Source organism: Heterodontus francisci, chromosome 27 (genome assembly GCF_036365525.1).
Source record: "Heterodontus francisci isolate sHetFra1 chromosome 27, sHetFra1.hap1, whole genome shotgun sequence".
In the NCBI taxonomy this organism is placed as follows: Eukaryota; Metazoa; Chordata; class Chondrichthyes; order Heterodontiformes; family Heterodontidae; genus Heterodontus; species Heterodontus francisci.
In genome coordinates this window covers 4071495-4083863 of record NC_090397.1, presented here as the reverse complement: position 1 = coordinate 4083863, position 12369 = coordinate 4071495, and the positions used below count along the sequence as shown (strand labels likewise).

The window sequence follows — 12369 nt, the reverse complement described above, 5'->3', positions numbered from 1 at the left end:
CACGAAGATAAGAGGGGCCTAGCACTCCTTATCACTCACACAGGGATGGACATCATTTGATTCACAGGAGTCCATTTGTTCCAAACCACAGGGAGTCACACAATCAGGCCATAAAGAACAGATGTCTTTGCAATTACCAGTGTCGTCTAGTCTTTACAGTCTCAGATGCTCTGCCTTTACTTTTAACTATTTCATTGTGGTTTCTGCCACTTAAAATCAAAGCTCAGCAAAGCTACTATTTCTAACTTGGCTATATTTCCCATTAAGCATAGTGCCATGCCTTTCTGCTCACTTCCACAACCGCGTGGGTTTCCGCCAGGTGCTCTAGTTTCCTCCCACAGCCAAAGACTTGCAGGTTGATAGGTAAATTGGCCATTGTAAATTGCCCCTAGTGTAGGTAGGTGGTAGGAAAACAGTGGGGATGTGGTAGGGAATATGGGATTAATGTAGGATTAGTATAAATGGGTGGTTGTTGGTTGCACAGACTCGGTGGGCCAAAGGGCCTGTTTCAGTGCTGCATCACTCTATGACTCTAAGTTTGTTAGACACGACCTTTCCTTAATAAATCTGTATGACTGTCTTTGATCTGTACTTTTCTAAATGACAACTTATACTATCCCTCAGCATATTTTCCAATAATTTTCCCACCATCGAGGTTAGGCTGACTGACCAGTAATAACTTGGGCTATTCCTTACTCCTTTTTCAAACAATGGTAAAATCTTAACAGTCCTCTGGCACCACACCTGTAGCCAAAGAGGATTGAAAAATGATCTTGCTCTTTTTGCATTTATGGATCATCTTTGGGTTTTCCTTGATTTTACTTGCCAATAGTTTCTCACACCCTCTCTTTGTTTTCCTAATTTCGTTTTAATTTTACTCCTGCACTTTCTTTACTCCTCCAAACTTTCTGTAGTAGTGAGCTCCCTAAATCTGATAAAAGCTTCCCTTTTATGCCTTATCCTACTTTGTATGCTCTTTGACATATGGGGGGGGGGGGGGGGGGTCTTGATTTGGGAGTCTCATCCTATTTCTTGGGAGCACATATTTGTTCCATGCTGTTTTCTACTTCCTGTACAAAGCATTCTACTTACATGTATGCTATTTAAATCCCATTGGTTGCTGGAATGGAGCAGAGCTTGGTGTAAACTCTCTGCTAACTTAGTGATGTGCATTACTGGGTTAAAATATGAGTTCAAATTGAATGGGAGCTCCAGAGTAAGGATCTACTGTATATCAGTTTGGTCAAGATTGTTTTGTGATTTAACCCAGGATTCTGGTGAGGTTTCAATTCTGATGAAAGGTCACAGAGCTGAAACGTTAACTCTATTTCTCTCTCCACAGATGCTGCCTGACCTGCTGAGTATTTCCAGCACTTTCTGTTTTTATTTCTGGTGAAGTTTGATTGCTTTTAGAGAATCACCTTTGTATGAGTTTGCTGTGAAAATGTTCACAGTAACCATGAATCTGACTCTGATTCACCCTGTTTTGTTTCAGGTAGAAGCTGTGCAGCTAATTGCTGATGGGAAGGCCCCTCGAGTAACTCAATCTGAAGAAGGAGCAACGTATGAAGGAATCCAGAGGAAAGAGAATTCAAAGGTAGTGTACTAGTCTGTAGTTTACAGTTATTTTGCAATCATTTTTCTCCAGAACAGTGACTGCGTTTTGAAGGTAATTCATATAAACATACAATGCATGTTCATGGTCTGGCTTATATGTGACTCCAGAACCATACCGTGATTGGCTCTTAGCTGCCTCTCAATTGTATCAAACTGCTACAAAGAATAACTTACCTAACCTGTGCAAGCAGGTTAACCACATAGCTTGCAGCAGTTGAAGGAGAAGGTTCACTACCACCACCACCTCTGGGCAACTGAGGAACCACAGGGAATGGTTGAAGCAAATACATTTAAGGAGAGGCTTGATGCAGACATGTGGTTGAAGGAAACTGAAGGATGGGGGGATGGGGTTGCAAGAGGCAGTTAGAGTGGGAGGGATCTCATGGGGTATAAACACTGGTATAGAATAGCTGTGCTGAATCGCCTGTTTGTGTTCTGTAAATTCAATGTAAAAAGCAGGAACTGAGAGTTGATAACCTCACTAGTTTACTGTAGTCTGTTTAAAAGCTGAAGTCTGTGTTTTAGTGATTGTTGTTATTAATTACTTTAACATTCCTTTAATTAAAGAACTCATGACTGATTTAGCGTCCAAACTAGATAACATTTTACAAATAACTTTGGAAAGAACAAGTAAAAATTAGTTTTTATGGACACAGGTGTGTACACAAGCTGCTTGGATACAATTTTCCCAAATATTGTATCATGTCTTTGAGTAAAAAACATTTTTGCTTTGGATTTTAATTATCAACATCCGGTGTATTGTGCTGCATTGAGCTGTATGAATTCAGTTCTTAACATTATTGAGAGCTTCTGATACAGCACTTTAAGGAAGCATTGAAGCAGAAGTTGTGTTGTTACAAGATAGGAAGCTGTGGGAGGGACAGTTGCATAGACTTGCCTACATAATCCGGGCCAACATTCCCTGTGCGGAGGTGAGGGAGTGCTGCAGTGTTGGAGATGTTGTCTTTTGCCTAAGATGTTAAACTGAGACCCTGTCTGCTTTCTCAGGTAGATAGTCATAAGGCACAGAAAGAGGCCATTTGGCCATCAAATCCATGCCAGCTCTCTGTAGAGCAATCCATTCCTCTGCTCTATCTCCATAACCCTGCAAGTTTATGTCCCTCAAGTGCCCCTCCAATTTCTTTTTGAAATCATTCATCATCTCTGCTTCCACCACCCTCAATATAGAGTGTTCCGGTCATTGCCTTTTGCTGGGTAAAAAAGTTCTTTCTCATATCCCTTCTGCTTCTCTTTCCCCAAAAACTTCAGTCTGTGCTCCTAGGCTTTGTACCGTCAGTTAACGAGAACTTGACTAATCTTAATTACATTTTTTGATGAAATAACAGAGAAGGTTGATGAGGAGAATGCAGTGGATGTTGGATTTTAAGAAAGCATTTGGTGAAGTTCCAAATAAAAGGTTGGTTAATAAAATTGAGGCTCATGGAATAGGAGGGTCATTGTCAGCTTGGATAAAAATTGACTTCAGGATAGAAAACAGTGAGTCATGGTAGAAGGGATGGTATTCAGTGGTGTTCCCCAAGGGTCGGTGCTAGGTCCATTGCCTTTTTGATATATATAAATGACTTGGATATTGGAATACAGAATAAAATGTCAACATTTTCCAATGATACCAAACTTGGAGATGTGGCAAACAGTGAGGATGATACCAATCAACTGCAACAGGACATATGCAAACAGAATGGGTAGACAAGTAGCAGATGGAATTTAAAACAGAGAATGTGAGGTGATGCATTTTGGCAGAAGGGATAGGGAGAGGCGATACAGACTTAATGGTACAGTTCTAAAGAGTGTGCAGGGACAGAGGGACCTGATGATTCGTGTGCATAGATTTTAGAAAGTGGCAGGACATATTGAGAGAATAATTAGCAAATCATGATTTAGACGTAAATATAGGAGGTATGATAAGTAAGTTCGCAGATGACACGAAAATTGGCGGTGTCATAAATAGTGAGGAGGAAAGCCTTAGATTACAGATCGATATAAATGGGCTGGTAAGATGGGCGGAGCAGTGGCAATTGGAATTTAAACCTGAGAAGTGTGAGGTGATGCATTTTGGGAGGACTAACAAGGCAAGGGAATATACAATGGATGGTAGGACCCTAGGAAGTATAGAGTGTCAGAGGGACCTTGGTGTACTTGTTCATAGATCACTGAAGGCAGCAGCACAGGTAGATAAGGTGGTTAGGAAGGCATATGGGATACTTGCCTTTATTAGCCGAGGCATAGAATATAAGAATATATGATGGAACTGTATAAAACGCTAGTTAGGCCACAGCTGGAGTACTGTGTACAATTCTGGGCACCACACTATAGGAAGGATGTGATTGCACTGGAAAGGGTGCAGAGGAGATTCACCAGGATGTTGCCTGGGCTGGAGCATTTCAGCAATGAAGAGAGACTGAAAAGTCTGGGGTTGCTTTCCTTAGAACAGAGAAGGATGAGGGGGGACATGATTGAGGTATACAAAATTATGAGGGGCATTGATAGGTTAGATAGGAAGAGACAGTTTCCCTTAGCGGAAGGATCAATAACCAGGGGGCGTAGATTTAAGGTAAGGTGCAGGAGGTTTAGAAGGGATTTGAGGAAAATATTTTTCACCCAGTGGGTAGTTGGAAACTGGAATACACTGTCTGAAGTGGTGGTAGAGGCAGGAACCCTCACAACATTTAAGAAGTATTTAGATGAGCACTTGAAACGCCATAGCATACAGGTCTACGGGCCAAGTGCTGGAAAATGGGATTAGAATAGTTAGGTGCTTGATGGCTGGCACAGACACGATGGGCCGAAGGCCCTGTTTCTGTGCTGTATGACTCTATGACTGTATATGTGATCTTGAGCTTCATAAATAGAGGTAGAGTGCAAAAGTAGGGAAGTTACGCTGAACCTTTATAGAGCTCTGATTAGGCCACAAGAAGAATATTGCATCCAGTTCTGATCACCACACTTTAAGAAGGATGTGAGGTTCCTTGAGAAGGTGCAGAGAATATTTACCAGAATGGTTCCAGGGATGAGGGATTTTAACTACGGGGTTAGGTTGGAGAACCTGGGGTTATTCTCCTAAGAGCCATAGAGTTATACAGCACAGAAACAGGCCCTTCAGCCCAATGTGTCTGCACCGGCCATCAAGCCTGTTTATTCTAATCCCACTTTCCAGCACTTGGCCAAAGAAGATTGAAGGGATATTTGATAGAGGTGTACAAGATTATGACAGTTTTAGAGAAGGTAGACAAACCCTCCTTGTTACCTCCTCATAAAATTGAATCAAGTTCGTCAGACATGACCTTCCCTTAACAAATTTTTTTTAGATTAGATTAGAGATACAGCACTGAAACAGGCCCTTCGGCCCAGCGAGTCTGTGCCGAACATCAACCACCCATTTATACTAATCCTACACTAATCCCATATTCCTACCAAACATCCCCACCTGTCCCTATATTTCCCTACCATCTACCTATACTAGTGACAATTTATAATGGCCAATTTACCTATCAACCTGCAAGTCTTTTGGCTTGTGGGAGGAAACCGGAGCACCCGGAGAAAACCCACGCAGACACAGGGAGAACTTGCAAACTCCACACAGGCAGTACCCGGAATCGAACCCGGGTCCCTGGAGCTGTGAGGCTGCGGTGCTAACCACTGCGCCACTGTGCTGACGGACTTTGATTAATCTGTGCTTTTCTAAATAACAACTTATACTATCCCTCGGCATATTTTCCAATAATTTTCCCACCATCGAGTCAAGCAGGATCTGCCTTTTACAAATCTGTGCTGGCTATCTTTAACTCAAACCTCTCCAAGTGCCTGTTGAACTTTTTCCTCCTGATTATTGTTTCTAAAACCTTAAGCACTATTGACATTAAACAGTCCAGTCTGTAGTTACCTGGAATGTCCTTATACCCTTTCTTGAATTGTTGCACTTTCCACTCTCCAATCTTCTGGCATCTCCCCTGTATCCAGGGAAGATTGGAAGATTATGGCAAGCCCTTCCGCTGTCTCTACTCCCGCTCCCTTTAGCAACCTGGGATGCAAGCCTTCCAGACCAGGAGACGTATCCACTTGAAGCATCGCCAGTCTTTCCAGTGCATCCTACCTATCAATTTTCATCCCATCCATTACCTCTACCGTCTCTGCTTCTACTGACATTTTGTCAGCATCCTATGTAAAAGATCCTCTCACTATTCGAAGAGCAGGGGTGTTCTCCCCAGTTCTGTATTCTGATGAAAGGTTACAGAGCTGAAGCGTTAACTCTGCTTCTCTCTCCACAGTTGCTGCCAGACCTGCTGAGTATTTCCAACACTTTCTGTTTTTATTTCAGATTTCCAGTATCTGCAGTATTTTGCTTTTATTTTAGTTTTCTTCCCAGTGTGTTGCCCACTGTTTAGCCCTTAGCCAACATCATTAAAAACAGATTATCTAGTCGTTATCACATTGCTGTTTGTGGGACCTTGCTGCTTGCAAACTGGCTGCCGTGTTTCCTGAATTGCAACAGCAATTTGTGCACAAATGTTTAAAGGTGGCGGGACAGGTTAACAAAGCAATTTATAAAGCATATGGGTTGCCGGGATTTATAAATAGGAAGGAAAAGCCAGGAAGTAAACTTGCGTGGGGCTCTGGTGTGGCCACAGTTGGAGTATTGTGTCCAGTTCCACACACCATACTTTAGGAAGGACGTGAAGGCTTTAGACAGGGTGCAAAATGGTTCCAGGGATGAAGGATTATAGTTACATGGATACATTGGAGAAGCTGGGATTGTTCTTCTTGGAGAAGAATAGGCTAAGAGGAGATTTGATAGAGGTGTTTAAAATTATGAAGGGTTTTGATAGAGTAAACGACTGAAGGATTGATATTGAGAGGGCATGGATTTAAGGGGATTGGCAAAAGAATCAGGAGATGTGAGGAAAAGCTTTTTTTACGCTACATGTGATTAGGATTTGGAATGCACTACCTGGGAGGCTGGTGGATATAGATTGAAAAGTAACCTTCAAAAGAGAATTGGATAAATAATTGGCGAAAAAAATTACATGGATATGGGGAAAGAACGGAGGAGTTGGATTAGGTAGATTGCTCTTTGAAAGAGCCAGCACAGATCTGAGGGGACAAATGGCCTCTTCCTGTGCTGTACTCTTCTATGTCTACACTTCAAAGGTACTTCATTGGCTAAAAAGAGTCAGAGTCATAGTCATAGAGTCGTACAGCATAGAAACAGGCCCTTCGGCCCACCAAGTCCATGCAGACCATAATGCCTATCTGTACTAATCCCACCTGCCTGCATTAATTCCATATCCTTCTATGCCTTGCTCATTCAAGTACCTGTCCAGATGCCTCTTAATGTTGCTACTGTTCCTGCCTCCACCACCTCCTCAGGCAGCTCATTCCAGATACCCACTATTCTTTGTGTGAAAAATTTACCCCTTTGATCCCCTTTAAACCTCCTCCTCTCACCTTAAATCTATGCCCTCTAGTTTTAGTCACCTCTACCATGGGAAACAGACACTGGCTAGCTACCCAATCTGTGCCTCTCATAATTTTATATACCTCTATCATGTCCCCTCTCAGCTTCCTTTGCTCCAGGGAAAACAGACCCAGCCTGAGTACAGAAAGTGCAGGATGGAGCTTAAGAAAGCAATTAGGAGAGCAAAGAGGGGATATGAGAAAGCTCTGGCTGGTAAAAGTAGGGAAAAATCCCAAGATATTCTATAAGTATATCAATGGGAAGAGGATAACCAGGGAAAGAGTAGGACCCATTAGGGACCAAGGGGGAAAGTTGTGGGTGGGGCCAGAGGACATTGGTAGGGTGTTGAATGAATACTTCACATCTGTCTTCACCCAAGAGGATGTAGATATGGAACTTAGAGAGAGAGACTGTGAGGTTCTTGAGCAAATAATCATAGGGAGTGACAAGGTATTGGAGATTTTGGAAGGCTTAAAAGTGGACAGATCTCCAGGTCTGGACGATTTGTGTCCCAGGATGCTGTGGGAGGCGAGGGTGGAGATTGCAGGGGCTCTGACCCAAATTTTTAATTCCTCTCTAGCCACGGGGGAGGTGCCAGAGGACTGGAGAACAGCTAATGTGGTCCCACTATTTAAGAAAGGTTGTAGAGATAAGCCAGGGAACTACAGACCAGTGAGTCTCACGTCAGTGGTAGGGAAAATAGTGGATGCTGCCAGATTCCACAGATGCTGCCAGACCTGCTGAGTGGTTCCAGCATTTCTTGTTTTTATTTCAGATTTCCAGCATCCGCAGTATTTTGCTTTTAAACTAGTGGAGAAAATTCTGAAGGAGAGAATCTATCTCTACTTGGAGAGGCAAAATTTGATTAGGAATAGTCAGCATTGCTTTGTCAGGGAGGTCATGCCTAACAAATTTGATTGAATTTTTTGAGCATGTGACCAGGTGTATTGATGAGGGTAGTGCAGTTGATGTAGTTTACATGGATTTCAGCAAAACCTTTGACAAGGTCCCACATGGGAGACTTATCAAGAAAGCAAATGCACATGGGATACAAGGTAACTTGATAAGGTGGATTCAAAATTGGCTTAGCTGTAAGAGACAGAGAGTGATGACATGGCTGTTTTAGTGACTGGAAGCCAGTGTCCAGTGGCGTACCACAGGGATCTGTGCTGGGTCCCCTATTGTTGGTCATTTATATAAACGACATAAATGACTATGTGGGGGGTAGGATCAGTAAGTTCGCGGATGACACAAAGATTGGCCGAGTGGTTAACAGTGAGGTGGAGATTCTTAGGTTACAGGAAGATATAGACGGGATGGTCAAATGGGCAGAAAAGTGGCAGATGGAATTTAACGCTGAAAAGTGTGAGGTGATACACTTTGGAAGGAGTAATGTGACACGGAAGTATTCAATGAATGGCCTGACACTGGGAAGTTCCGAGGAACAAAGGGACCTTGGCGTGTTTGTCCATAGATCCCTGAAGGCAGAAGGGCAGGTTTATAGGGTGGTGAAAAAGGCATATGGGACATTTGCTTTTATCAATCGAGGCATAGATTACAAAAGCAGGGAGGTCATGTTGGAGTTGTACAGAACTTTGGTAAGGCCACAGCTGGAGTACTGTGTGCAATTCTGGTCGCCACATTATAGGAAGGATGTGATTGCATTGGAGGGGGTGCAGAGATTCACCAGGATGTTGCCTGGGATGGAACATTTAAGCTATGAAGAGAGGTTGGATAGGCTTGGGTTGTTTTCGCTGGAGCAGAGAAGACTGAGGGGTGACCTGATCGAATTGTACAAGATTATGAGGGGCATGGACAGGGTGGATAGGGAGCAGCTTTTCCCCTTTGTTGAAGGGTCAGTTACGAGGGGGTTACAAGTTTAAGGTGAGGGGCGGGAGGTTTAAGGGGGACTTGAGGGAGAACTTTTTTACCCAGAGGGTGGTGATGGTCTGGAATGCCCTGCCTGGGAGGGTGGTAGAGGCGGGTTGCCTCACATCCTTTAAAAAGTACCTGGATGAACACTTGGCACGTCATAACATTCAAGGCTATGGGCCAAGTGCTGGCAAATGGGATTAGGTAGACAGGTCAGATGTTTTAAGGCATCGGTGCAGACTCAATGGGCCGAAGGGCCTCTTCTGCACTGTATTATTCTGTGATTCTATGATTCTGTCCAATCTCTCTTTATAACTCAAGCCCTCCAAACCAGGCAACATCCTTGTTAATCTTTTCTGCACCCTCTCTAGCTTAATCACATCTTTCCTGTAGTGCGGCGACCAGAACTGCACACAGTACTCCAAATGCGGCCTAACCAATGTTATGTACGACTGTAACATGACGTCCCAACTCTTGTACTCAATGCCTCGGCCGATGAAGGCAAGCATGCCATTAGCCTTCTTCACCACCCTGTCTACCTGTGTTGCCACTTCTAGGGAACTATATACTTGCAACCCAAGGTCTCTTTGCTCAAGAACACTCCCCAGGGCCCTGCCATTCACTGTCTTTGTCCTGCCCTGGTTTAACTTCCCAAAATGCATCACTTCACACTTGTCTGCATTAAATTCCATTTGCCACTCCCTTGCCCACTTTCCCAGTTGCTCTATATCCTGTTATAACCTTACACAACCTTCTTCACTGTCCACTATACCACCAATTTTGGTGTCATCTGCAAACTTACTAATCATGCCCCTTACATTCACATCCAAGTCATAAATATATATGACAAACAACAGAGGTCCCAGCACCGATCCCTGCGGCACATCGCTGGTCACCGGCCTCCAATCTGAAAAACAACCCTTCACTACCACCCTCTGCCTCCTATCACCAAACCAATTTTGTATCCAATTTGCTAGCTCACCCTGGATCCCATGTGTTCGAACCTTCTTGACCAGCCTACCATGCGGACCTTGTCAAAGGCCTTGTTAAAGTCCATGTAGACAACGTCCATCGCCCTGCCCTCGTCAATCCTCTTGGTCACCTCCTCACAAAACTCAAATCAAATTCGTGAGACATGATTTCCCATGCACAAAGCCATGCTGACTATCCCTAATCAGACCTTGCCTTTCCAGATGCATATAAATCCTGTCTCTCAGAATCCCTTCCAATAACTTTCCCACCACTGATGTAAGACTCACCGGCCTGTAGTTCCCTGGCTTATCCCTGTTGCCCTTCTTAATCATTAGCTATCCTCCAGTCTTCTGGTACCTCACTCATGGTTAATGATGATACAAAAATCTCTGCCAGGGCCGCAGCAATCTTCTACCTTGCTTCCCATAGCATCCTAGGATACACCTGGTCAGGCCCTGGGGATTTATCCACCTTAATGCGCTTCAAAACCTCCAACACCTCCTCATTTGTAATGTTGATATGCTCCAGGATATCGCTGTTCCCTCCCTTGAACTCACTAGCTTCCGGGACCTTCTCCATGGTAAATACGGACGACAAATATTCATTTAAGATCTTGCTCATTTCCCATGGCTCCACACATAGATTGCCACACTGATCTTAAGGGGACCTACTCTCTCCGTAGCTACCCTTTTACTCTTAATATACATACAGAATCTTTTAGGATTCTCCTTTATCTTATTTGCCAGGGAAATCTCATGGCCCCTTTTCACCCTCCTAATTTCCTTCTTAAGTGTAGTCCTACATCCCCTATACTCCTCGAGGGACTTGCTCGATCCCAGCTGCCTATACCTAACATATACCTTCTTCTTTGTCCTGACCAGACCCTCAATATCCCTTCTCAACCAAGGTTCCCTAAACTTGCTAGCCTTGCCCTTCCATCTAACAGGAACATGCTGGCCCTGAACTCTTCCTATCTCACTTTTAATAGCCTCCCATTTGCCAGACGTCCCTTTACCTGTAAAGAGCTTTGGGATCTCCTGAGGTGGTGAAAGGCATTGTATAAATTCAAGTTCTTTATTTTCCAGTGCAAGAATTGCACTGTACAAAATCTCCAAGAGATGCTGAAGTGCATTTGTTTACTTGGTTCCTGGAAAATAAATAATTATTCTTTCCCTATCAGCTGTAGGTAGATAGCTATCGATCACTTTTGCCTCTTAAATCAGTAGGCTGTGGGTTCAGGCCTCATTCCAGAGGATGTTTGTGAATAATCTAGGCTGATCCTTCAGTGCAAAAAAAATATGAACCAAAAATAGGCAGTTGCTCGCACTACTGCTAACAAAACTCAAGCTCACTTTATAGTCACTTCTAAGATGTCGGTGACATGAGTGAATGATAAGTTTCACAGTTTCAAACCCCTGTTGTTGGGCTGGTGTAAGCAGCACCATTCTGGACTCTATTTCCTTCAGATAAACTTTGCGTTTACACACAGTGAAATGGACCCCGCTCCTTCAGCCCATTACCACCAGTCCAGCAGGTCAATGACCGAGGTTCAGTGAAAGATGTTTTGAGATTCCTTGAGAGCAGCTTTTTATTAACAGTGCACGGACCCTGTGATTGAGGACAACAGCTGGCAGTAAATATCTTCATATCTTCTTCCCAGAACTGGTGGCTTCCAGTGTTGTGCTTAAGTTACAACCAGTTCTCATTCTCACTCTAAATGCCACTTCAGCATATTCTAAACTGGAGAATGATAAGCAGCTAATACTACTTTCAACATCATTGCCCTACCAACTGGAATCAAGAGCAGTGTGAAAATGCACTTTAGATACCTCCTAACAATTTAATAGCGTATAAGTTAGTGAAAGTGATACACATGGTAAAACGTTTGGCACAATCTAGCATTAAATCTGCTTTTAAATGCAGAGCTTTCACTGCAGTTATAGGGAGAGATTTCACTGTATTGTGCTACAAAATTATTGGTTACTACAGCCATATCTCACAACAATCTCCTCTGAATTCTTCATTTCACTCACTACTGTTGTGATATATCAAAATCCCTTTGTTGAACTCTGATCCCAGTTTTAACCTGGGGGAAAGTAAACTTTTCATTGTAATTCTGTAACTGCAATACTGCATGAGTATCTGACTTTGAACATGCCAACTTGGCTATTTCCCCTGACTTTGTCCTGGATGGTAGAAATCCGGAAAATTGTTTTTCTCCATTCTACTCATGTGAATTTTGTAGCTAAGGTTATCAAGTAATAAATTGCATATATATAGCACCTTTTAACACAGCAGAATGTCCCAAGATGCTTCATTGGAGTGTTATCAAATTAAATTTAATATTGAGCCACATAGGAAATATGAGCACAAGTGACCAAAAGTTCGATCAAAGAGGTGAGTTTTAAGGCGGATCTTAAAAGGAGGAGAGAGAG

General features: G+C 43.2%; 1 protein-coding gene across 1 annotated transcript in view; it reads left to right on the top strand.

Annotated features, from left to right (window-relative positions):
• aldh1l2 (aldehyde dehydrogenase 1 family, member L2) overlaps positions 1-12369 on the top strand; it is a 146803-nt gene that overhangs the window by 39467 nt on the left and 94967 nt on the right. The window contains exon 5 of the mRNA XM_068058744.1: positions 1496-1597. Coding sequence (XP_067914845.1) covers positions 1496-1597 — 102 coding nt within the window. The remainder of the gene's footprint in view (positions 1-1495; positions 1598-12369) is intronic.